Below are 25,636 nucleotides of genomic sequence, written 5' to 3'. Positions count from 1 at the left end.
CTCTCTGTGTCTCTCTCTCCCGTGATTCCACGTAGTATTTCCTTCTTTCCCAAACCTTTGTAACGACATGTGGGTGAGTTTTTTTTTTTTTTTCTACCACACAAAAACTTTTGTACTACTTATTAAATAATATGTACACAAATAATGGAATAAAATGTGAGCATAATACTGTTGTATTTTTGTTAATAATTATTTTATTTTATTTTTTAATAGAATTTGATTAAGAAAAAATTTGCATGCAAAAAGTAGTGAAAAATTATTTTTTATACGCATTGAGGGAATTTATGTTATTTATTAGTAAAAGATTTAATAAATTAATTATTCAATTATTACAACAATTTTCCAATCATTTGTAGAAATCATATATTTTTCAACTTCTCATAAATAAATCTAAACTCATATTAATATTTAAATAAATCTAAACTCATTTTAAGTTAGATCTATAAAATTTATTTTATTATCTCAACTTATTATTATTATTAAAGAATTTAATTCATCTCAATTTAACTTAATATTAAGATGCAGTCTTAATATTCAATTTGAGTACAATTCGAGTTGAGTCGAGTAACCTTATACATTTAAGACCCTATTCCCCGGCTCTTTAATTTTCTTTTAGCTGAAAATATGATATTTAGATAGGACAATGTTACACCCACCGTGTGTGCAGAACGAGAAACTTCACCAAGAAAGTCATTTGGCCTTTTTTTTTTTTTTTTTTTTTTGGCATTTCTTAATCCTTTTAAACATTTAAAATTTTTTTACAACATTATTAAAAAAATAATTATTTAATTATTAATTAAAAAAATATAATTGAGACCCATTATCAGTCACCAAGCATTTTCTATTTAAATATTATTTCTCTTATAAAATACCACGTGGCAACGTCTGAAGGCAGATGCAGGGACACCGCAGCAACGTCCCAAAAATAAAAGAAGTCGTATTAATTTGAGCCTAAATTAAACGATAAAGAACTTGCATTCGGTAAGCTGCACTTCTATTTAACGGAGACCCATGTAATTTAGAATGAATAGTAGTAGCTCGGGACTGTGTCAGCCTTTTTGTTCTTTGTCACTTTGGCTGACACAATGGGCCCCACCCATGACTCCCTCGATCTCTCTAGTCTCTAATACTCTCTCTCTCCTTACCTTCCTCCAATCACCTCTCACTCTGCCACCCACTCCTACTAGCTCTCACCGGCTTCGCTGCAGAGTGCACACCCCAACACAGCCAAACTTCTCTGTCTCTCATGCTCTGTTTCGCTACGAACCAGAGCATGGCGCGCCTTACCTGGTCTTCCTTTCTCTTTGTCCTTTATATCTTCCATGTTTCTGGTAGGAAACTACTGTTTACTTTCTCATTTTCCGTTTCGTTTCTGTTTCTTCAACGGTGGGATTTTTTTAGGAGAGAAAAAAAGAAAGGGAGAGTGCTTGTCAAGCAGATGGCTTGTCATGCATTTTTACATCTCTTCCTTGTTTTTCCCTCTCACTTCTTTCGTTTTACGTTGAAGCCAACAAATACGTCGCATTGTCGTACATTCTTCACCTTTGATACTATTCCATGTTGTGTTTGGTTTTCTTGATGCGCACATGTTCTACATTTTGCAGATGCCGGTTCCATCGGAGTGAACTACGGCCGTATCGCTAACAACCTTCCCTCGGCAGCAAAGGTTGTGGAGCTTCTCAAATCTCATGGCCTAGGGCGTGTCAAGGTCTTCGACACCGACCCGGCAGTCCTCAAAGCCTTGTCCGGATCCGGAATCAGGGTCACGGTGGACCTTCCCAATGAGCTTCTCTTCGCCGCTGCCAGAAGCAAGTCCTTCGCCTCCACTTGGGTACAGAGTAACATTGCGGCCTACTACCCCGCCACCGAGATCGAAGCCATTGCCGTGGGAAACGAAGTCTTCGCGGACAAACGCAACACGACCCGGTTCCTCGTACCCGCGATGAAAAACATCCACGACGCTCTTGTCAAGTACAACCTTAACAACGCCATAAAAGTCTCTTCCCCCATTGCCCTCAGCGCCCTCCAAAACTCTTACCCATCTTCGGCCGGGTCGTTCAGGCCCGAACTAGTTGAACCCATTTTCAGACCCATGTTGGACTTCCTCCGCCAAACTGGTTCGTTCCTTATGGTCAATGCGTACCCTTTCTTCGCCTACGAGTCAAACTCTGACGTAATCTCGCTGGACTACGCTCTGTTCCGTGAAAACCCGGGTGTGGTGGACTCCGGCAACGGGTTACGGTACTTCAGCTTATTTGACGCTCAGGTTGACGCCGTTTTTGCCGCCTTATCCGCATTGAAATACGACGACATCAAAATGGTTGTAACGGAAACTGGTTGGCCTTCTGAGGGGGACGAAAATGAGGTAGGTGCATCGATACAGAACGCGGCGGCGTACAACGGAAATCTGGTGCGTAGGATCTTGACAGGCGGCGGGACCCCTTTGAGACCCAAAGCGGATCTGACCGTCTATCTCTTCGCTCTCTTCAACGAGAACAAGAAAAACGGTCCCACGTCGGAGCGAAACTACGGGCTATTCTACCCGAACGAGCAGAAAGTTTACGACATACCGTTTACAGTGGAGGGCTTGAAGGATTACCACGATAACAGGCCACCGGCCACAGGTAATCAACGGGTGACGACCCCGGTCAGCGGTGGTGGAGGGGGAGTTTCGACGAGCTCTTCAGGGAACAGGTGGTGCGTGGCGAATGGTGAGATGGGGAAGGAGAAGCTGCAGGCGGCTCTAGACTTCGCATGTGGCGAAGGAGGGGCGGACTGCCGTCCGATCCAACCGGGTGCCTCGTGTTACGATCCCAACACACTCCACGCCCACGCTTCGTTCGCCTTCAACAGCTATTACCAGAAGAAGGGTCGTGCGGGAGGTAGTTGTTACTTTGGTGGCGCGGCGTACGTGGTCACGCAACAACCTAGTGCGTATTCTATCCCCCCCCTCTCTCTCCCTTGCAAATCATTTCAATTTCATTTTTCCTTAATTTGTGAAATTATACACCTGCGTACTTTAAGATTAGATTTGTCCACGGTTTAGCAAAATGCTATACGTGTTTGCTACCATGAGCCGGATTGAAATGGGTCCAGCAGTGGTGGAAGCTACGTCAAGAAACAGGCAAGTCTTTGAAGGCTGGAAGGAACAGTAGAAAGGTTAGCACGTCATGTCTGTCGGTGAATATTTTTTATTGATGACGTGGCGTGAGAATATTGGATAAGACTCCGTGGATGTAGCTACTGTTCTTGATAAGTAGGACCGCGTCACAGTGGTAACAGCCTTGAGGAGTTCTTTGTTCCTTAGAAGAAAAGTCAAAATTCCGAACAATGAAGTAAGGGTTTTGTTTTGTCATTGGGTTGCTGAAAATAAGACTTAACAATCCTGGTGGGATAGCTTTTGCTGCTTTTACTTCCTTATGCATTTGGCTTAAAAAAAAGGGTGTTTGTGTGTGTTTTTTTGCAGAGTTTGGGAAGTGCGAGTATCCTACTGGGACTGGATACTGAAGAGAGAGCATGCAATGGGGAACTGAGAATGGTTGACTCAAGATGTTGCCATGTAAAAGAGTTGTCGAGAGAGAGAGAGAGAGAGAGAGAGAGAGAGAGGTTACAATAGCATTATTATTATTTATTGTAGTTGTTCAATCGGTAGTAATAATTTTGGGTTTTCTGAACTCTTTTTGTACTAAATGTCGGTAGGAATCGTACGTTGGTGTCAATAGACACTGAGCTGGGACTGTTTCGTCTGTAATTAATTTCCTCCATCAATCTCTATAGTTGGTTTGGATGTTGCAAGTCACCTTGTCATGGCATTTTGAGGCTGTCACTTACCTTAGATTATCGCTTTAAAAACATGTTGGGTTTCTTACCCTTCCTGTTTTCAAGAAATGATCTTTCCCTCTCCATTCTACTTTCATTTCATTTGATTTCATTGTAACGAGAGTTATACAACTTCACATAAAAAATAAGGAATAATTATTTTTATTTAGCGGAATCTCACGAAGACAGACCAACTTTGTCCAAACTCCCAAACCCTCCCAAGAAATTTCAATGGTAGGAAGTGCGAAGTGGGAAAACAAATTTAGCCACATGAGATCAAGTGTACATTCGTGATGTACCATGCACCTCATCTCTATCTACATACTACAACAAGTCTCATGACTGATCAGCTGCAGAGTACAGATTCTTCCTGTCTCCTTGTTTTGGGCCTCTGCTGTAGACTCGGTCACATGCTGCATTATTGCTTCCAGTACTGCATATTTTGTCCTGACTTCATTTTCTACATTATGGATCCTCCAAAACGGATGTTTGTAGTTCGAAACCCCTCATCCATTCAAAATATATATATATATATATATATATATATAATGAAATTCATATGCGCTCACATGCATGAAAATTAAAACTTTAATGGTTTATTTCATCCACAAAATGTGCAGAGTTTTTTGTAACGATCGCTTGGGTAACAGATTTTACAGCCTTCCATGGCTCTCCACCACCCAAAATAAACAGAAATTAAACATCATTGACAAAAAGAGAATCTCCTAAAGGGATCAAAACTTTCCTGGTAAATAACCTTTTCTTCTCCATCCAAACACGTGTGAACCTTCCTAGCTAGCTAGCTTCTTGTACAAACAACTCCAACCCGTCTACAACTTTCCTCGATCGGCCAGGGAAGAAATCATGTGGAATGCATGCAACAATAAAAGCTCTCATTGTAAGAATCTAAACAAAGGCTATATACAAAGGTGATCAAGCCATGCAAATAAAATAGCTAGGGAGAGAATTATACGTACTGCGCTTGATCTGGTGTAGTACCGGTACTGGGACAAGATCAACGTACAACATGGCGGCAACGATGCCTAAGAAGATTAGAAAGGCAATTGGGGCAGTGAAAGACCAAACCAGCATTAGCCTGGCCAAGGTTTCCAGCACCAACGCTACAAAACTCGAGGTCTTGATCTTGAGGGCCACAACCCATGACGAAATCCCCATTGACGAGCGCTACGTGAATGACATCCTCCAACTCGTTTCCTCCAACAAAGTCTACGCTGCGACTTGTGCCCAAGCCCTTTCCAAACGCATTGGTAGGACTCGCAATTGGATCGTCGCTCTCAAGTCCCTCATGCTCGTCCTTCGAACTTTCCAAGACGGTGATCCGTATTTCCCTAGGGAAGTCCTCCATGCAATGAAACGTGGTGCAAAAATTCTTAACCTTTCTAGCTTCCGGGATGACTCTAATTCTAGCCCATGGGATTACACTGCCTTTGTCAGAACATTTGCTCTGTACCTCGATGAGCGCTTAGATTGCTTCCTCACCGGGAAGCTTCAACGACGTTTTACGTACAGGTCAACGGAAAGCAGTACCCACCAGAGCAGCCGACTCACGGCCTCGCCGGTGAGCGACATGAAACCGGCAATGCTGCTTGATAAAATCCCATACTGGCAGCGTTTGCTCGATAGAGCCATAGGCACAAGACCTACTGGTGCAGCCAAGAGCAATCGCCTGGTTCTGAATTCCCTCTACGCAATTGTCCTAGAGAGTTATGATCTCTACCGTGACATTTCTGATGGGCTTGCGCTTCTTTTAGACAGCTTCTTTCATCTGCAATATCATTCCTGCGTCAAATCCTTTCAAGCTTGTGTTAAATCCACAAAACAACTGGAGGAGCTTTCTAGTTTCTATGATTTGTGCAAGGGAATTGGGGTAGGGAGGACCTCCGAGTACCCAAGCGTGCAAAAGATATCTGACGAGCTTATTGAAACATTACAGGAATTCTTGAAAGATCAAGCATCATTCCCTAGTCCTAATGGTCGATCCCCATTGCAGCTTTCTGCGCCATCTACCAAGGACGACCCTGCTTCGAGTGGTGATGAGAAATTGGCTCGCAATGATCAATCAGAAGAATCAATTAGGGTTTCATCACGGAGAGCAAGGCGCCGGTCAGGATTTAGTTCACGTTGCACATCCTTGGAGGACCTTATGAGTCTTACAGAGCCCGGGAAAAGCCTTTTTACGTCCGCTGAGCAAGAGTGTTACTCGGAGGAGCAAGAGCAACTAGAGAAACAGTCTCCTCGTCTAGAGGATTTCTTTAGGTCTGGTGATCGAGATTACGGCTCAAACTATTCGTTATCCCTTGAACAAGGATCGTATTCATGTTTTGACCTCGTGTCTTTGGATAATGACTGGCTAAAACATGAAGAGAGGCTAGAACAACAACAACAACTAGGACATGAAACCTCAGAGGCATCAGATTTAGAACGGGACCGGCCGAGTAAAGGTTGGGAGCTCGTTTTGTTTGAGTCAGCAACCCAACACGAGCAACCTTCTACAAACTTAGCCAATGGCTTTGAACCCTCTGTTGTGAAGGACGTGTTCAGTCAAGCTTCACATCCTCAACACCAATACAATCCATTTCTACAAGACGAAGTAGAAGTTCCTGCAATTTTAGCCACTGCCCCTGCATCGGCTACCAATGAACCGGCAGTTTTTTTGGCGGACAATACGTTCTCTGTTACTCCCACGTTTCATGCAGCAGGACCAACTTTTTGCGTACAAATAGAAACAGAGACAGCACCAACATTTTGTGCTACGGATTTTGAGGAGACGACGACGGTGGCTCCGACATTTCGTGTACTGAATTCTACTGAGACGTCGACGGAGGCACCGACTGTTAGCGCAAATAATTACGTCCAGATGTTAGCAGCAGATCCAAACAAAAGTGACCCTTTTGAGTCGTACTGCCCTGTTGCGATGGGCGCCAGTCAGCATATACCTAATGGTTTAATGAATGAAGAAAGTCTGCTGCACGAGCAACGGATGTGGCTGGAGCACCAAAACAAGATCATTGCGAAGCGCATGAGTTGATTTTGTGAAATAGAAGTTCCGGAAGTTTGTAAATTTGTATGTGATTGTACGTACGTGAATTATATATAGTAATGAATCTTCTTTAGGATGCTACCTGTTTTGCATTAGCGAATTTGTGTACGTTTTTGCAGCCTGAAAACTACTACCATGTCTCTTTCTGCCCAAAAAGTTTCTATAATTTGAGGAAAGAGTTTTGTTACAATTCTTCCGCCACACTTACGCTTTATATTTTTTTAAAATTTTTAATTTTTTAATATTTATTTTAAAATTTTTTTGAGTTTATTCTTTTTAAATTATTTCAAATTTTTTATTCATTATTAATATAATAAATATTTGATAAAAAAATAATAAAAATTAAAAACAATATAGAATGTGAAGTATAAAGAAGTTATAAAGATTTATTTTCGAGAAAAATGCTAAATTCCGTTTGCTTTTTTCCGTCTGGCGTGGTAAGGCCGGTTGGCCTTTCCATTTTATTATTTTTTTTCCTTGTTTTTCTCTCCCTCACATCCCCTGCCCCGTGTTATCCCTTCAAAGGTGGCTGAATACACAGAGTCGGTTTTTCCAAAAAAAAAAAAAAAAAAATTTTTTGAGAACCACCAACAGAGTGGAACACCACTTCTCTGAGATAGAAGGTGCCGAAGATGATCAAACCAGAAATACAATGTGCCGAAACTGCCCAAACCCGAGACAGAGAGTGCCGAAACTGCTCAAACCAGAAATAGGAGGTGCCGACAACACCAACCCAGAAAGAGAAGACCGAAAACAAGGAAGCTTTCACGTCGGGTTCACCGAGAACAGCACAGAACATGCCGAAACATGAAACTGAGAGAAAAAGAAAAAATCAAGCGAGAGAAGAACCTTAGGAACCTGCTCTTGATACCATGTCAAAACCAAGAGAACTTTTGAAAAACTGACTCTCTGTGTATTCAGCCACCTCTTGTTATCAATGTCAAAAAAATGTGATTTTTTTCACCCTGACCCTTTTGGCTCCCTTCAGTATTTTCGCCGATGTGGTCAATTTGGGTGCTATGGGCGTGGTGATGGTGGAGGACGTGATGATTTTTCTTCAGCAAAGACCCGCTTTGCAGGCTTTTGGGGGCCTTTCCGTTTTCTTTTATGGTCTGGGTGTGGCTGTTTACACGTATGAAGGGATTGAAATGATCTTGCCGTTGGAGTCGGAGGCTAAAGAAAAGGAGAAGTTTGGGAAGGTCTTGGGGTTGTGTATGGCTTTCATTTCTCTGTTGTATGGATCATTTGGAGCTCTGGGTTACTTTGCTTTCGGTGAAGAGACCAACACGGGGCAGGGGAGAAATGTGAGGAAAAAAAAAAAATCGAAAGGCCAACTGGCCTTCGCACGTCATGTAAGAAACGGTAAAATAAGCAGGGAAAGAAGAAAATGTCAGAAAGAAGAAAATGTCAGAATGAAGAAGAACTTGGTATATTCTTCATTGAAATCGATATCAAAACGTTTACAGAAAAGGTGATATATGTAGTGCTCTGTACAATGCTTCTTTCATGTTCTGGAAGGAATATTTACACTCTGCAAATAACTAACTAAGCCACTAAAAACTATACACCTCAGCCAAGAACAAAAAACAAATAACTAACTACATAATTACATAAAAGCTCTTCAGCTAGCCTTTCTCATGTGAGCTGAATTGAGGACCATTATGTAAAGAAAATGTCTAAACGCAGGCACGAGTTAGGCCTCCCCGCGGACGACATCCTACGTGGAAACAAAACGGTGTGTTTTGTTTCCACTCTTATGGCTGCCTGCGTGAACCAAAACGCGGCGTTTTGGATTTCTTCTACGATCCGTCTCTCTCCCTCCCTCCCACGAACTCTTTGCTCTCCCAGGGCGATTTCGAATCCCTCTTCCTTTCGTTTCCCATACTCATCGAATCTCCTCTTCGTTTCTCAAATTTTCTTCCCCTTTCTTATTCTTCGTTTCCCCTTTCTTCCCCTAACGAGTCCCTGCCCGATCTCGCTCCCAAAGATAAACCTAACCCTAACGCACCTGTGCGACGCCGAGGAAGATTCGCGCTCTAGCGATCCACCAAACGGCTCCATCCGAGGTTACTTTCGTTTCTCCTTATGATTTCGTGGTGCTTTATAAGTTCTAATTGTTGTTTCGCTGTTAGCCCTGAATCATTGTATGTATTTTATAGTAGATTGTATGTGTTTTTATAGTAGAAGTTGTAATTGTTGTTTTGCTGTTAGCTATTTATTTTGGATATAAGGAGATTATTGAGCCTGTACTTCTGCTAGCAACAAGGCAGGCGTAGATTGGTATGAATAGCTATTTATTTTGGATTGAAGTGGGTTCCTGATTAGTTTGATTCAAGGGAGATTGGGTTTCCTAAATGGTTGGTTCCATTAATTAGTTTGCATTCCACGTCTTACATACAGGCATGAACATCATATTATAGGAAACAGAAAGAAAAATTACTTGTCAATGTATATGTACATCATGTAGTAACAAAAGTAGGATGGGCATTCCATCAACCATCACCCTGTATTTTCCTTGACTATCCATTTCATTCTTCTTTTTCATATATAATGGAAATACTAATAGAAAGACCAAATACAAAGAATTGAATTGAGTATCTCCAAAGCCCTAATATGAGATATATCTTCCTTTTTTATTTAATAAATGCCCTGGAATCACACATACTCGGTATGCACATCTTCACTTTGCATGAATTATTAAAAATATGGGTTGCTTCTTCCACAATCTACCCTTCCACATGAAGAATTGATCATGCTTTTGATGTAAGGAGATTATTTTATACGAAACGCATTCCTTGATCATGATCATCATGCCATGATCGATGATGAATATATAAAGGAATTATTAGCATGCATGCATTCCTGGCCAGCACAAATTCGATTGACATGATCTTATAAATAACACAGCTCATTTCTTGCATATATAGTTTCCCAACATTCATTGAGAGTTAAGATCAAGTCAACACTAATCCAAGCAGCAGATATATAATCCCCTCGTATTCATTAACATTAATTTCCATCCATCAAATCAACATCGATCATGTTATTATAATTGATTTTAATGCTACATGAAATAGAATTAGTTCTACCTGCCCAAGTTAAAACCATGGATATCAAAGTCTCCATTGTAACTTTGAACTTAAAACTCTGCCCAACACTATATGATAGCTTCCAAAGAACTATACTAAGATATCTACAAGAATACCCCTACTGAGTTAATTCAAACTTAATGCAAAGAAAACAATCCTACTCTCTCACATACTTAATGCTATCTTAAAAAAAAAAAATCAAAGAAACAAGAATCTTTTAATTGCTAGTGCTTTAGATTTCAATATGACAGCATCATCGTGTTTACACCTTGGTTTGTTTATTAATTTCCAACTTACCTCAACCTGATTCTTCAGTGAATGGACATAATTGATAATTTCATCCAACATCGCTGCCATTCCCATTGTCTGTGAATTTCAGGGTCATATTACAGAACATATACACTTAAGCACACAAACAATTAATGCAAGCGTGAACTCACATATACACATAAAAATAACAAAAAGAATCTACCTTGCGGCATCCAGGAACTAGGTCTTGCAAGCATCTCAACTTGTAATTGATTTTTTGCCTTCTCACCTGATCCAAATAAATGGTATTGCATTTCAACTTCTCATGGATTTTGCAAATACATTCGATGAATAACATACAAATATACTCTTGAGCTGTCAACTGTGACTATCAGTAGCTTGGCCTCTTTTTGCTCTAACATGAATGCCTTCCTCTTGTTTTTCCTCTTCATCCTCACTGCCTGTTGACAGCTCCAGTACTTTTCTCTTCTTGCTTTCCTGGAAAACGTCATTTGTTGATCTTGAGGTATGAAGGCTTGGCAATTCATTTTGGCAGTTGAGGTGTGAAAGATTCTTGTCTCTCTGATTTTTTTTTTTTAAAAAGATAGCACTAGAAACACCTCTTAGTTAAACATGGGGCTAAGTCTCCAAGGCCTAGTTAAGTTGATGTGGTGTTCATGTTATCATATGAGTTAAGAGAACATGTTCAAAATCCAACAACTGATTCATATCAGTATAATGCTACATAATAGTATATTTTCATGTAAAACACATATGAAGTCTCAAAAGTGGGTAACCTCTAGAAAATGGTCAAGGTTTATAGAAATTTAGTGCAGAGTGAATATGCTGATAACTGACGTTATGTCTCACATCTCTTTCAGATTTAGAATGTCGTCATCAGTTGCTTCAACATCGTTGCTTAATCGTACATCGAGAAACGTCCCAATGTGCAGCTGTGGGAATGAAGCTGTACTTAGAATATCAAATACTCAAAAAAATCCGGGGCGACCTTTCTTTGGGTGTCCACTCTACAACAAAGAGGTAGTCGCAATTAATAGTAGTTGCAAGTTTATGTTTTCATATTACTGTAATAATGACAAAAATTTTGACCTCAAGTTGCCTTGATTATTTATTTATAATCAGGGGTTACCACAGTGCAACTTTTTCAAGTGGTCTGATAGTAGTGAATACAAAGAGCAAGCTCTTGTAAAGAGAGAAGCAGAAGTATTAAAGAAAGAGGAAGAACTTAAAAAGAGAGAAGCAGAAGTATTAAGGCAAGATGAAGAACTTAAAAAAAGAGAAGCAGAGTTCGAGAAGAGGGAGTTGGCACTCCATAATGATCACGCCCAGTTTCGCAGTCAAGAAGCCGACATGCTACATGCACGCAAACTATTTCTTGTACTTTGGCTAATAGCCATAGTTATTTACTTATATTTGATACTGTCACTGCGTTGACGAGTTTGTATTTGTATTTTATAGAAACTTAGCGTTTGTAAGTCGAGACTTTCAAATTATGTATTTGAGACGTTATTCTGATTTGTATAAAATCTTCATTCCTAAGACTTTATTTTATAATGAATATATATAAAATATTTGACAGGACTAAACTACAGGTTTATTGAGTTACTTTTTTCCATGTGGACATAAGAAGCAATATCAAACACAGTATAAGCTCAACCCATAACCAATCAAACATTCACATTCAATCAAAACCACATAAATTGAGTACTTGGATAGAAACTCAAATTTACATATATAGCGTACTTGGATACAAAATGTGCAAAGCGTGGCCTCAAATACTATGCCACATATACAAAACGTACACTTTCACCACTAATACATCACATACTCCAATATACCAACACCAACACGCAAATTCCTACAAAATCACCCCTAACACACACAAATTCCAACAAACCCACAAACAACCCAAATTCCATCAACACTCAAGCTTAGTAAACATAATGGATCTCTAAAATCTTGCTACAAGAAACTGCTGGGTTGCGTTCCAAATTCCGTCTCCGGCTGCGTTCCATCCATTCCTAGTTGTATCTGTGAACATAATAGCAGACAAAGTAAGACCCACATAATAAAAACCACTAACTATACAAAAAAATGACCTCAAGAAGAAAGTGTACACTTTCTTGTGTCCCCATCACTGGATGTTGTCCACTTTCTTCATTGACTATTATGGGAGTTTGTACATTTTCTTGCATCCTCATTTCCGATAGGCCGAGTTGGTTTTCAGTGCTTTCCAATGGTTCGGTGTCCAATCTACGCCTCTGACAACATAAAAAATAATTAGAGTTCAGAAGTAAGTAGAAGTAACATTAGGTAATAATTTACAATAAATATGCTCCTACCACAGTGCAACTTTTTCCTTTATCTTTTCTCTTATTTGCAGTCTTAGTTTTAATTTTCTTCACTCTTTCCTCCATCGTGGACATCCTCCTCTTACACGGGGGTCTTCCCTTGCCTCTGACAACATGGGGACTTAGCACCTTCTTGGAACTTCCTTCTGTGAATGCATTCACGGTACTTCCTCCAACATTGGATACCGTGTTGGAGGGCTTCGATGTGCGCCAAACCTCATTCATCGCATACAAGTTTGAAATCATTTCCTCAGTATGCCCATCGCACGAAACTGCATTTGTTATTACCTCATTGAAAGTTCTCAAAATACGTTTATACCTAACAGTTTCAGGTCTCTGATCAACAGCGTCATAACTGGTCGGAAGAATAGTATAAGCCCGTTTTATGTCTTTCCGCCACCGGTCTAATATGTACTTCTCTGGCAACTCACGGACTTTCTTAGCTGAAAAGATTGCAAGAATATGTCTACATATTATCCCTCGCATCTCAAACAACCCACAAACACACTTCGCCTCACACTCAGCCTCATTAAAGTAAAGAGTATACGTAACCTCCTTGATGAAATCTTCAGCCTTTACTTGATCATCGACCGAGTAAATTGCGATTACTCCCTCCATTTTCTCGAAACGACAATGACAATATATCATTCCCATTATCTCTTGTTGAACCTCCTTAAATTTTGCATTTGTGTATACATCTTGAAACTTCTTCTCAAGAGCCAAGTGTGATATGCAAGGAATGGTGAAGTTAAATGAATTGAAGTCAGCTTGGTTTTCGTTCTCAACTTTTTCTTGAGAGCATTGTCGAACTGATCAACAAACTCTTTAAGGTTTGTTCTAGCATGCACGTAGCCATCAAAGAAAGCATTCATGCTCTCACTGCGTTGAGTTGTACTCATTCCAGCCCAGAACGAGTTCTTTAAATATACCGGCACCCAAAACTCTTTTTCTGCATATAAGCTTTGCAACCATGCATTTTCATGCAAGTTGAAAGTATCATTGAGGCTTTTCCAAGAATTCTCAAACTCCTCAATTGTAAGGGAGTCATATACACAAGATAGCAATTTACTTTTCAGGCCACATTTGTATTGACCATGTGAACCAAGTTTCTCAGGGACCTTTCGCAATATGTGCCACAAGCAATATCTATGCCGCGTGTTCGGGAAGACAATGGCGATCGCATTTTTCATTGCGCGATCTTGATCTGTAATAATAGCATTCGGCGCTTTTCCATCCATGCAATCAAGCCAAGTTTTAAATAACCAAATAAACGATTCTGTATCCTCACTTGAAATAAGGCCTGCACCCAAAAAGATTGACTGTCCATGATGGTTTACACCCACAAAAGGTGCAAATGGCATTCCATACCTATTTGTCAAGTATGTGGTATCGAATGTTACCACATCTCCAAAGTAGTTGTCTGCCCCTCTACTACGGGCGTCCGCCCAAAACACACTTTTCAGTCTATCATCATCATCTAATTCCATGAGGCTGAAAAAACCATCATTCTTGTTTTGCATCCTTCTAAAATACTGAAACAGCGCTTGAGCACCACCTTTACCAAGACGCAGGTGTCGTGCCTTGTCAATATAGTTACGACAATCTTTTTCTCCAAATGGTAGGTTCTCATACCCACCCGCTTCAGTCACAAGAGCATGGAAACTCTTATTCATCCGTATGCCAGCCTCATCATTAGTATCCAACACCCTCCTAACAGACTCGTTAACTTCTCTGTTGCATCTAAAAAACCTGGATTTTCTTGGACTGAGCCCATGATTGTGTGTGTTAACTACGGATGTCACACACAGCTTCCCATCCTTTAACATGACATTCATCCTTACTTTGCAGTCTGTCTTGCTTGTTGGCCGAGGCTTGGAGACGTTTGACGACCTATTCCGTGCCTTGCCACCCCGAGCACATCCCACAGTGACATATTTCACAGTCCCATCTTTCTCTCTTTTACTCCTTTGTGTCATTATCGGAAAACCACATTGCTTTCCGTATTGTTTATAGTAATTCATTAACTCATCCTCCGACTCAAAGTGCATCCCTGGTTTTGGCTCCTCAGTGATATTACCCCCATCAGTGCCAGCCTCCTTGGTATCAATCGTATTACCCAAAGAGGCAGTAGATTGCGCTTCAACTTCTATCGAGTCTAATGTGGCCTCACTAATTTCTTCAACAGAGTTACTTTGCTGCACTTTATTTTCCTGTAAAATAAAAGAAAAGTATTATATGTAAAAATATGTTATGGATAATATAAAAAACAGTGCATGTGGAGAATCTAAGACATCACCTCACTGCCACATGGATATGGGTTGGTAGAAGTTGGAGGAATAAATGTTGGTAAAGCCGAACAAGAGCTAGCAGCGACACTAACGCTGGTTTGTACACTAGAACTGACAGCTACACTAGAGCTGACACTACTTGCGGAGCTAGACATGGGAGCAGAAGTAGAGATCCATGGGTGTTGCTATAGTTTAAAAAAAAATGTAAACATAAATAGTTAGACCAATATTCAAGTCTAACATTAACTACAATAAATACTCTAAAAAATGATCACCTGGTTGCTCCATTGATATGGGTAGGCAGTTGGAGGAGGTCCCATCATTGGTATGGAGGAACTATACAAGGCAGCAGTGCTTGACGCGGGAGCGGTACTACTCAAGATAGCAGTACTTGACGCGGTAGCTGAGGTAGTGTTCCATTGGTGTTGCTGCAGTTTTCCATAAAAAAATTAAAGATAAATAATTAGACGAAATATTCAAGTTCAGAAAATTAAAGCACACTGACTACAATAAATATTCGAAGACATTATCACCTGGTTGCTCCATAGATATGGGTAGGCAGTTCGAGAAGGTCTCATCATTGGTATGGAGGCACTTGACGTGGCAGCTACAGTAGAGCTCCATGGGTCTTGCTGCAGTTCTCCCAAAGATAATCAAAAATAAATAATTAGACCAAATATGAAAGTTCATAACATAAAACCCATAAACTACTTTACCATCCAAAGATTACCTGGTTGCTCCATGGATATGGACTGGCACTTGGAAGAGGCACAAAAGGTGGTAACCAAGCATGAGGCACTGGACCGTAGTAACTTGGCATGTAATTTGGATGTAGTGGTCTTGATATGTCCTAACATATAGCAACATAATGTTAATCAATCCAAGTGGACAATGACTACACATAAAATAAACACATGACAACTGTTAAAAGAGGTTTACAATACCTGCGTTGATGGATTGGTGATAAGAGCTGTTATGCGGGATGCATCTTCTATTTCTTTCTCCATTTAACTCAACAATGAAACCAAGTGGGTCTTACTTTCAGTTCCTGTTTTACAAGTTCTATCACTATGAATGTTGTATCAATTATGGAGATCAGTACTATCAAGTTTGAAAATTAAAGAACAACCAATGATAATGTCAAATGTCAAATACTTCAAATGTAGTAAAAATTTAATGAATGGAATATTATGTAGAATATAATGTTTTACATTATAATGTACTTTGGCTAATACCCTCGTTATCTCTCCTTAAGAGTTGACACAATAATAATTCCTTTAAAAAAGTGGGCTTTCTTTCACTGTGACTTTTTAGATTTTTTCTACATAATTTTTTCTACATAAACCATCAATGGGTATTAACACTAGATGCGTTTTTTCTACTGCACTTTATTTATCAAAAAAAAATTCCAGTTCTTTAAAAACAATGCTAAAATACAGGGGTTCTTACTTGAAGTTGGAGACACAATAATTGCATCACTCAAGGAAAGACTATAATCTCTTACCTTGTTTTATTTTTTTATCCCAAGTCAATGCTAAAAGCAATTAGGAGACACTGCAAGTTTCTTCAAGAGGAAAGATGATAAAGATTAGCTCATAAAGGAATCCAATGCTAAATTGTATTGTTGAAAATTTAATTGGTTTGTAACTTGGTTTGTAACTCTAGATAACAGTCCGGTTATTGAAATGGTTGGGTTTTTGCCTTGGATGGTTTGGGAATTTGCACAAGGAGGTTGTGTTTACCAACTCCCACTCCTTGATTTCGGTATCAACCTCGCCACATCTTCAGGCCTTAAATTTCAAGTGCCAATGAGTTTGGATTCAACTGTTTACATATAAAAACTTGCACCAAATGCCATTTTTTTATTAAGTGGCACTTAAAATTTAGTAGTCTTTCTTCAATTAAACGGCGATAGTAACTATAAAAAATTGTCAACTCTTTCAAAATGTCATTAACTTAAGTTGCAGCTCAATCTTGGAAAGAAAAACAACTAAAATGAGAAACAGAGTGAAAAGACTGGCCGCCCCCCAGCAAGGCTCGAAAGATGGTGTGGACCATATATAATATATCAAGAACAAGGTTATCTTGTGTTTCATGGTTCAGGGGCAATTTGTCTCGACAACAAGCCAATTGGGTTCCAATTTCAGTGAGAGCAAATTCTAAGTGCAGAGATGAACTTATCTACAACATGGGACTTAGCACATTTATTCTGTTTGTCTGAAAGAGCAATGCTAAATTTTTTAAAAACTCATAGAAGAAATTTTCTCCAAATACAGGGGTTCAAAAAAATAAAACTCACAGAAAAAATGTCAACTACTGACAGATAGCAAAGCAAGATGAAATCTCAGCAAAGCAAGATGAAATCTCAGCAAAAGAAGATGAAATCTCGGCAACAAAAATTCGAAGCAAGATGAAAAAAAATCAAAAGAAGGGGTTCTTACTTTGACAATGAAATCTCGGCTTCTCTATTTTTTTTCTCAGTTTCTCCCACTTGTTCTGTTCGAAATCTCGGCTTCTCTATGAAAAATTTTCAGTTCTGCCTTCCTCTTCGCATATTGGCTTCTCTTCCTTTCGTTTCTGTTCTTCCGCTTTCTTCTGTCCTGTTTTGCGTTTTGTTTTTTTTTTTTTTTTTTTTTTTTTTAATTAATTGCTGACGTGGCAAAATGCCACGTCAGTGGCGTCCGCGCGCAGGCACAACGCCGTGCCTGCCTGTAGCAGCACTCTTATGTAAAACAACTTCATCAGTATACACCAGCTCGTGATCATGGAGAGGAGGGGGATTATCACCATCATTCTCCAATACCGCCCGCAAGATGGAGAATAGAGATTGACTATTCCCATCTTGGAAAAAAGAGTATTGAGCACAATAGAGGAGAGTGCCTTTGTAAAGATATCAACCAATTGAGAGTGAGTAAGAACATATGCAGTCACAATGCTTCCTTGGTTGTCACAGTGAAGAATGGCAGCATTTGAATGTGAGATGTGGAGATCAGCTAGAAGTTGTTTGATCCAAGTAAATTCACAGCAGGCTGCTGCCATGGCTCGATACTTAGCCTCTACTGATGAACGAGAGACAATGGATTGCTTTTTAGACTTCCAAGAAACAAGTGAATTCCCAATAAAAATACAAAATCCTGTAATTGACCGTCGAGTATCAGGCCATGAAGCCCAATCTGAGTCACAGTAGCCTTGTAATTGTAGAGAAGAAGAACTGGACAGCAAGAGTCCCTGACCTGGACTGCCCTTTAAATACTTTAAGACCTTATGTGCAGCATGTAGATGAGCATCAGTAAGCTGAGACATGAACTGACTTAGAACTTGGACTGAAAAGCTGATATCAGGCCTAGTGATGGTTAAATACAAAAGCCTTCCAACAAGTCTTCTATAAATGCTTGGATCATGGAGAGGGGAACTTGAATCCTTGCTGAGCTTTAAGTTTTGATCCATAGGAAGTTTGGCAGGTTTGGATCCAAGAGTTCCCGAGTCTGATAAAATGTCAAGGGCATACTTCCTTTGACATAAATGGATCCCTTGAGCAAATCTGGCCACTGGAAGAGAGGAGAATTGCTTGGTCAAGGATTGACTTGGAGGGGTGAAGTGAGCCTGTTGACAGTGGTAATCCTGCAGGTACTGAGGTGCCTTTCGAGTTCTTGTTGACTTGCGGATGGGAGAAGGAGATGGAGCAAGTTCTTCTGTGATGGGTGCAAATTCAGAAAAAAAAAAAAGGGTGAAGGCAGCTCAGGAATAGAAGTTGGACTTGGAGTAGTAGCAGGAGCAATGGACAAGTCAGAATGAGCAGAGTTAGGAGACTGTGAAGGAGATGAGAGGTTAATGGCAGGTTGAACAACATGAACAAGTTGTGAATCTGGAAAGGAACTATAATTATCAGAAGTTAAAAAATCTGAGATGGAGTTAGAGGTTTGTGGCTTGAGAAAGGGAAAAATGTTTTCATGAAAAACCACATTTCTTGAGATAAAAACAGTCTCATCATCGAGGTCAAGCAATTTATAGCCCTTTATACCGAAAGGATAGCGAAGAAAGACACATTTTTTGGCTCTTGAATCAAATTTGGTGCGGCCATGTGAAATTGTTGATGCAAAGCACAAACTTCCAAAGACTTTCATATGAGTATAGCTAGGTTTGCTCTGAAAAAGTAACTCATAAGGGGTTTTGTTTTGCAGCAAAGGAGAAGGTATTCTATTGATAATATATGTAGCAGTCAAGACACATTCATTCCAATATCTCAAAGGAAGGCCAGCTTGAAATCTGAGGGCTCTTGCAACATTTAAGAGGTGTTGGTGCTTACGTTCTACAATGGCATTCTGTTGTGGAGTTTCAATGCAACTTGTTTGATGAAAAATGCCTTTTTGGTTAAAAAATTCTTTCATATCAAATTCTGCACCATTGTCACTTCTTAGGGTCTTAATTTGAACATTAAACTGAGTCTCAACAAGATTGCAAAAGGACTCTATGCAAGGCTGAGTTTGAGATTTTGTTTTAAGGAGATAAGTCCAAGTACTTCGAGAAAAATGGTCAACAATAGTAAGGAAATACTTGGATCCATCATGGGCAGCAATAGAATAGGGTCCCCATATATCACACATGATAATTTCAAAAATTCTAGAACTTGTATGTGTGCTGATGGGAAAAGGGAGTCGATGTTGTTTGGCCATTGGACAGATGCAACAAGGAATCTCATTCATATTAGAAATCTCAGTACTTACAACAGGATCTTTAATTAGAGATATCCTAGAGAAAGAGGTGTGGCCAAGTCTATAGTGCCAAAGATTTGTCAGAGAAGGATTGCTAAACATAGATGCTGAAACAAAATGAATTTTATCTGAAAACTTGGTAAGATAGTCAACAAGAGCTGTTGGAGACACTTCAGTTTGCTGTAGATGGTAGAGTCCATGCTTCACTTCACCCTTCCCAATCGTTGTCCAAGACAAAAGGTTCTGAAGGAAACATGACTCAGAAAAGAAAACAAGACAACAAGCAAGTGAGTTTGCAATTCTTTTAGCTGAAATCTAGTTGAATGTAAAAGATGGTACACATAGGACATTTTCCAGAAGGAGATGGCTTCCAAGCTTGACTGTGCCTATGTGTGTGACAGGTGCCTCATCACCATTTGACATTTTGACAGAGTAAGAAACTTTATTTGTGATATGGTCTGTAGCACCTGTGTCAATTATCCAAGGAGTTTCTGCAAATATTAAGGAGTTTTGAAGAGAAATATAATGCTGTGTGGAAATACCAGACATTGTTGATGCCTTTGCTGCATTTGCAAAAGAATGAGAAGCTGTCTTGGCTAGGTTGGTAGAGGATAAAGGCATCATTGGAGTCTCTTTTTGCTGCAGTAGATGGAGCAATTGTTGATACTGCTCCTTAGTCAAGCCAATTCTGGAACTCGAGTCCTCATCTTGGTCAGCAGAAGCAGAGTTAGCAAAGGAGGTAGATGATTTACCTTTGCTGAAAAACTTGTGCCCAGGGGGGGTACCCATGAAGTTTGTAGCATTTTTCTGCTACATGACCACTCATATGGCAGTGTGTACAAGTTGGTGGCTCAGCATTTCCTGCTTTAAAACAGGTTTCTAAGGAATGGCCTGGTTGATGACAATAGGTACAATAGGGGCGGTTTTTAAGAGGTTGGCCAGATTTGGCATTAGGTTTGAAGTTGGGATGGAATTTCTTTGTTGCTAGAGCCATTGAATCAGGAGAGGGACAACTACAACACGAGATGTTGCCTCTCCTGCTATTGGATCAGGGAAAGAACCTTACCAACAGCAGGTAAGGGGTCGAGCAACATGATTTGGTCTCTTGAATTGGTATATGAATCATTGAGGCCCATCAAAAACTGTATTACACAGTCCTTATGATATCTATCCGAAAGGATCTTCAATTTGCCACAACTACAATCAGGCAATGGATCAAACATATTGAGTTCATCCCAAAGTGTTTTCAGTTTTCCATAATAAACACTTACTGGATCTTGTTCTTGTTGCAGTCCTGCAAGTGCCTTCTTAAGTTGGAAGATACGTGCACCATTTTGTTGAGTAAAACGTTCCTGCAGTTCAGTCCAGACCACAGAAGCTTTATCCACAAGGGCAATGCTAGACTTGATGGAAGGAGAAATGGAGTTTTGTAACCAGGAGGTCACAAGGTCATTGCAGCGTTCCCAAGCTTCAAGTAAAGGGTCATTTGTACTGGTAGGTTTGGAAATCTCACCATTGATAAAACCCAACTTGTTTTTGGCTCGAAGAGCCTTCTGCATAGCCCGAGACCAAGTTGTGTAGTTATCAACAGTGAGGAGCTCGGGGACAAGGGAAACAGAAGGGTTGTCCCCATGGTCAAGCCGATAAGGATTTGTAACATCATTGAAGTTGAGAAAACGATTTGGGGGAGTAGACTTTTCAGAAGAATTTTCTGTAGTCATGGTTAATATGAATGAATCACTGCTCTGGTACCATGTAAGAAACGGTAAAATAAGCAGGGAAAGAAGAAAATGTCAGAATGAAGAAGAACTTGGTATATTCTTCATTGAAATCGATATCAAAACGTTTACAGAAAATGTGATATATGTAGTGCTCTGTACAATGCTTCCTTCACGTTCTGGAAGGAATATTTACACTCTGCAAATAACTAACTAAGCCACTAAAAACTATACACCTCAACGAAGGACAAAAACAAATAACTAACTACAAAATTACATAAAAGCTCTTCAGCTAGCCTTTCTCATATGAGCTGAATTGAGGACCATTATGTAAAACAGCTTCATCAGTATATACCAGCTTGTGATCATGGAGAGGAGGGGGATTATCACCATCATTCTCCAATACGTCAGACGGGAAAAAGCAAACCGGTAATCGAAATCGGACTCCTAGCATTTTTCTTTAATTTAAAGTGATATAAATACACATGCAGACTACTCATGAATAATATTTAATTCAAAGGTTGATTGATTTGCTGTGGTCATTATGGTCAAAATAGACGATGTAGAGAAATGAAATTACTCAAATCAAAGGACCAAGGTGGTGTGTGCTATAGATATTTTTAAGGTTTGAATATTGTTATGTTATCAGAGCAATGCTGGCGCATCTTAAAAAATCCAGATTCACTTTTAGCTCAAGTTTTTAAGCAAAAGTATTTTCCTCAATCAGATTTTCTTGATGCTAAATTGGGATATAAGCCTTTGAGAAGCATTCTGTCTGGTCATAAATTATTGAAGACAGGTTTGGTTTGGAAAATTGGCAATGGTCAAAAGGTAAAAATTTGGGACGATAAATGGATCTCATGCTCCTATTACCACATGCATTCTCGAGGTGAAGATAATGCTGGAAACTATGAATTGGTGTCTGACATTATCGACTCTGACCTGAAGAGATGGAAAGAAGACATCCTTCCAAATATTTTCTCCCAATCAGATATTGATCTCATAAGGACTATACCAATTAGCCTTGGTGGAAGAGAAGATCAGTTGATCTGGTCATGTACACAAAATGGAGTGTTTTCAGTAAAGAGTGCATACCATTTATAAAAAGAGTTGGAGATTTACAAGGAATGAGAACCTTTCCCAAGGAAGGATGCAGAATGCTAATTAGAAGTCTATATGGAAGCTACAAGTGCCTTATGTTTTGATGATGTTCATGTGGAATGCTTGTAAAGATGCCTAACCCACCCTTTCTAATTTGTGGAAGAGGAAAGTTATAAAAGAGGTTGAGTGCCCTATTTGTAAACAAGGTCCTGAAACTGTTGAGCATGTTCTTTGGGATTGTGAAGTTGCTAGTGATGTTTGGAGTCAAGGATGCAAGAGGATTCAGAAGATGTCAGGCTACAAAAGTTCCTTCTTAGAGGTATGGAGCCATATGATCTATAATCTACAGCAGGATGAATTAGATGAAGCTGCTGTGACTGCTCGACTGATCTAGTTTAGAAGGAATAACTTCATACATGAAGACTTCTCTCATGATCCAAGTTCTCTCATCAATAAAGCAAGAGAAGAGACCCAAATTTTTAAGCATAGTAAGGAAAGGCAACAGAACACGAGTGTTGCGAATGAAGAATATTTTGTTTATGGAAAAAACCTCCTTAAGGCATCTAGAAGCTGAATTGGGATGCTGGCATAGACAGTGCTGTTGGGAAAATTGGCATAGGTGCTATAATTTGGGACTCATATGGCAATGTCACTCAGAGCTCCACGTTCCTTATATGCCAATTCCTTTACTGCAGAATCATATGCTCTGATGCTAGCAGCAATCTTCTGTTGAAATATGGGTATTAAAGAAGTTGTCATGGAAGGTGATGCTCTCCAAGTGGTTAACAATCTTAGCAAGACTACTAATGATTGGAGTCAAAGGGGTCTGCTGATCGAAGATGCTGAAAACATTCTCAATTCCTTTGCTTCTTGGTCTGCTAACCATGTCAAGAGAGATCGATGCTAATAAGGCTACCCATAGTTTAGCTCAAAATGCCCTTAAGTTGAATGAAAACTTGTATGATTTGGAAGAAATTCTTACATGTATTTAGTCCACTGTACTAAGTGAGATGATGTAAGTCTTTTTTTGAGCAATAAAACAAATGGTTTTTTTTTTTTTTAAAAAAAAGTCTTGCACACTCTTTTTGGAAAAATAAAAAAATAAAATTCTTCCCTTCTTTTTTGCAAAACAATTTGATTAAAAAAAAAAAAACATCTGATATGCTGACAATGGTCTCTCAAGTGATTCACTCTAAACATATGTGCAAACTACGTCCATTGCAAGCACAAAAATGCAATAAAATCCAGTTTTGTCAGTTCTCTTCATTCCATTTCTGTTGGCATCTTCCTTTTATCACAGATTCACAAGCACATTTCTGGACATGCATTGTTCAATAATCACATATTCAAAAGACGCGATTGGAGAATTTAAAACTTGTAATCTTAATAGAAGCAGTACTTTAAGTCAAAGATGTAGGATCGGGAATTCTTTCAATATTCTGACTGACTCAAACACTTTCTATAATTTTTAATGTTTGGATCATGCAATTATAAGAAATCTGAATCCTAAGATGTAATTGTAGAAACTTCTCCATTTGATATCTTAACCCCAAATTGTATTCTACTTGGTGATGCCAAATTATAGCAAAACCCATTAACGTTTGGAGATGTTATATGCTTAATGAGCCGAAGAGTCCTTCTCGAAGGCAAAAGGCCCATTAGCACCACTGAAATTTTAAAGAACCCTTTTATGTGAAAACGTTTAGAGATGTTATATGCTAAAAAAAAAAAAAAAAAAAAAAAAAAGAAAAAAAAAAAGCGACATTAATGGTGCCTAAGGTAATTAACAATAAATGAATGGTGCATGAGAGTAATAGTCTTTTTATTCACTGTTCATAATATATTTAGTACCCATACATTAAATAGGAATGTAATGTGTCACGAATGCATCAAATTAATTCTACATTAAAAATAAATAAAAAATAAAAAATACGAACCTCCTGCAATCGAATTTCAAGTATGTCTTTCGATATTTACCAAAAATTCAAGGAAAGCAAGTATAACATATCCATAACTCCATAGGAAGAAATGTCCCTAAGAATAAATTTTGTAGTATTAAGGTCAAACAATTACTTGCAAAGCAAGGCAAGTATGTTGTTTGGGATAGAACAAAAGCATTTCTTTAATTTGCAGGCTTAAATTGACTGACTAATTAATTAGACTATTCCTCTAAAGAACCAACTCCTTTATATTCTTCTTCACATGCCAAATTATTTGATTTTCATGTTTTTAAGGCTTTCCTCTTGTTAATTGACAACTACAATTCCATCTCTATGACTATATATGTTTGTTAGGCATATGATCAAGAAATTAATTAGATCACGTGTGACCAACAGATGTCCCAATTAATTAATTCCTCCTAAATATTTTTGAGAAAATGAACAAGAACTGAGAAACCTGTTTATCGAGGAAATTAATAGGTGTGATACTTGACATGTCTTTGAGGATATATGAAGAGTATTACTAGATCGAAAACATTCATTATCTGTCTTTTTCGGGCAAAGAAAATACGTCAATATAATTAAATATTTACAATCTTAAAATATGTAAGTCTTATATAATATTTTGAAAAAAATAAATAAATTTAAGATATAAAAAAATATTTTTTTTAATGATGGGCTGCACTTTTATCGTATCGAAGAGTCTTAAATTTCAAAAAATTCTCGGTTTTTGGAGCTATATATAATTAATATTAAGAAGTAATTTAATACAAGTTGTACAAGTAACTCGATTTCTCGGAGTATTGTCCATCCGAAACAGTATTACTATTGTACGTCTTTCCTTTCTTTATAACTATTAACTAGAGAATATTCTGTGTTTTCGGCGTCGTAATTCCAAATCGAATGATATGATTATGACGTTGGTGTTCAACGTTTTCTAATTTGAACAACGTACGTACACGGATCAACCATAAATTTCTTAGTGCATTAATATTAGTCTATATATATATACAAAATCATATTTACATAATATGATTATAAAATCCTTCATATTAACTTATACATATTTAAATATTTAGCTATCTATAAACAATGCTTATCCAAATTTAGATAACTACCATTCATCCTATAAATTATATTTTAATCATTATTTTTCTCTCATCTCACTCTCTCTCGCAATCCTTTCATTTTCTCTTCTTAAAAAACGTAACAAACCTTCACTTGTACATTTATTTTATTATTATGATATATTATATATATTTTTTTGATTTTATTATATTTTTAATA

At 38.7% G+C, this 25,636-nt stretch overlaps 7 protein-coding genes and 1 long non-coding RNA gene across 8 annotated transcripts in view; 4 read left to right on the top strand and 4 right to left on the bottom strand.

The window, feature by feature from the left end:
- Positions 1–1,064: 1,064 nt before the first annotated feature.
- LOC121252017 lies at positions 1,065–1,244 on the bottom strand. The gene is made up of 2 exons (XR_005938167.1): positions 1,146–1,244; positions 1,065–1,106 (listed from the first exon to the last, which is right to left on the bottom strand). It is a non-coding gene; the product is annotated as an uncharacterized LOC121252017 (long non-coding RNA).
- Positions 1,187–3,795, top strand: LOC121252016 (glucan endo-1,3-beta-glucosidase 12-like). The gene is made up of 3 exons (XM_041151466.1): positions 1,187–1,331; positions 1,605–2,930; positions 3,467–3,795. The coding sequence occupies exons 1-3, from the start codon at positions 1,247–1,249 to the stop codon at positions 3,505–3,507; spliced, it is 1,452 nt and encodes a 483-aa protein (XP_041007400.1). The 5' UTR covers positions 1,187–1,246; the 3' UTR covers positions 3,508–3,795.
- Positions 3,796–4,379: 584 nt separating this feature from the next.
- On the top strand, positions 4,380–6,875 carry LOC121252015 (clathrin coat assembly protein AP180-like). The gene has a single exon (XM_041151465.1). It carries the CDS (start codon positions 4,847–4,849, stop codon positions 6,866–6,868), a length of 2,022 nt encoding a protein of 673 aa, XP_041007399.1. The 5' UTR covers positions 4,380–4,846; the 3' UTR covers positions 6,869–6,875.
- A 4,216-nt stretch (positions 6,876–11,091) lies between these two features.
- LOC121253089 lies at positions 11,092–11,756 on the top strand. The gene is made up of 2 exons (XM_041152982.1): positions 11,092–11,259; positions 11,362–11,756. The coding sequence occupies exons 1-2, from the start codon at positions 11,107–11,109 to the stop codon at positions 11,671–11,673; spliced, it is 465 nt and encodes a 154-aa protein (XP_041008916.1). The 5' UTR covers positions 11,092–11,106; the 3' UTR covers positions 11,674–11,756.
- Positions 11,757–12,201: 445 nt separating this feature from the next.
- LOC121253355 (protein FAR-RED ELONGATED HYPOCOTYL 3-like) lies at positions 12,202–13,208 on the bottom strand. Its single transcript, XM_041153380.1, has 3 exons — positions 12,582–13,208; positions 12,357–12,500; positions 12,202–12,270 (listed from the first exon to the last, which is right to left on the bottom strand). Exons 1-3 carry the CDS (start codon positions 13,206–13,208, stop codon positions 12,202–12,204), a joined length of 840 nt encoding a protein of 279 aa, XP_041009314.1.
- Positions 13,209–13,243: 35 nt separating this feature from the next.
- LOC121253354 (protein FAR1-RELATED SEQUENCE 5-like) lies at positions 13,244–14,566 on the bottom strand. The gene has a single exon (XM_041153379.1). The coding sequence runs from the start codon at positions 14,564–14,566 to the stop codon at positions 13,244–13,246; it is 1,323 nt and encodes a 440-aa protein (XP_041009313.1).
- The window catches only part of LOC121252485 (1-aminocyclopropane-1-carboxylate oxidase 3-like), a 26,949-nt gene continuing 15,774 nt past the window's right edge, over positions 14,462–25,636 (top strand). The window contains exon 1 of the mRNA XM_041152157.1: positions 14,462–14,470. The gene's annotated coding sequence lies outside the window, so the exon portion shown is untranslated. The remainder of the gene's footprint in view (positions 14,471–25,636) is intronic.
- The window catches only part of LOC121253353, a 4,962-nt gene continuing 2,371 nt past the window's right edge, over positions 23,046–25,636 (bottom strand). Inside the window, exon 3 of the mRNA XM_041153378.1 lies at positions 23,046–23,135. Coding sequence (XP_041009312.1) covers positions 23,046–23,135 — 90 coding nt within the window. The remainder of the gene's footprint in view (positions 23,136–25,636) is intronic.

Source organism: Juglans microcarpa x Juglans regia, chromosome 2S (assembly GCF_004785595.1).
Source record: "Juglans microcarpa x Juglans regia isolate MS1-56 chromosome 2S, Jm3101_v1.0, whole genome shotgun sequence".
In the NCBI taxonomy this organism is placed as follows: domain Eukaryota; kingdom Viridiplantae; phylum Streptophyta; class Magnoliopsida; order Fagales; family Juglandaceae; genus Juglans; species Juglans microcarpa x Juglans regia.
Note: the sequence above shows the minus strand (reverse complement) of the source record. Positions and strands in the feature narration are given on the sequence as shown.

Excerpts from the sequence above, each read along its gene's own strand:
- LOC121252016 (XM_041151466.1), top strand. The coding sequence starts at position 1,247 with ATGCTCTGTTTCGCTACGAACCAGAGCATGGCGCGCCTTACCTGGTCT. Across the intron at positions 1,332-1,604 it reads TTATATCTTCCATGTTTCTG|ATGCCGGTTCCATCGGAGTG; the intron begins GTAGGAAACTAC and ends TACATTTTGCAG. Across the intron at positions 2,931-3,466 it reads CGTGGTCACGCAACAACCTA|AGTTTGGGAAGTGCGAGTAT; the intron begins GTGCGTATTCTA and ends GTTTTTTTGCAG.
- LOC121252015 (XM_041151465.1), top strand. The coding sequence starts at position 4,847 with ATGGCGGCAACGATGCCTAAGAAGATTAGAAAGGCAATTGGGGCAGTG.
- LOC121253089 (XM_041152982.1), top strand. The coding sequence starts at position 11,107 with ATGTCGTCATCAGTTGCTTCAACATCGTTGCTTAATCGTACATCGAGA. Across the intron at positions 11,260-11,361 it reads GTCCACTCTACAACAAAGAG|GGGTTACCACAGTGCAACTT; the intron begins GTAGTCGCAATT and ends ATTTATAATCAG.
- LOC121253355 (XM_041153380.1), bottom strand. The coding sequence starts at position 13,208 with ATGGAGGGAGTAATCGCAATTTACTCGGTCGATGATCAAGTAAAGGCT. Across the intron at positions 12,501-12,581 it reads AAGGAAAAAGTTGCACTGTG|AGGCGTAGATTGGACACCGA; the intron begins GTAGGAGCATAT and ends TTATGTTGTCAG. Across the intron at positions 12,271-12,356 it reads TGATGGGGACACAAGAAAGT|ATACAACTAGGAATGGATGG; the intron begins GTACACTTTCTT and ends TTATGTTCACAG.
- LOC121253354 (XM_041153379.1), bottom strand. The coding sequence starts at position 14,566 with ATGACACAAAGGAGTAAAAGAGAGAAAGATGGGACTGTGAAATATGTC.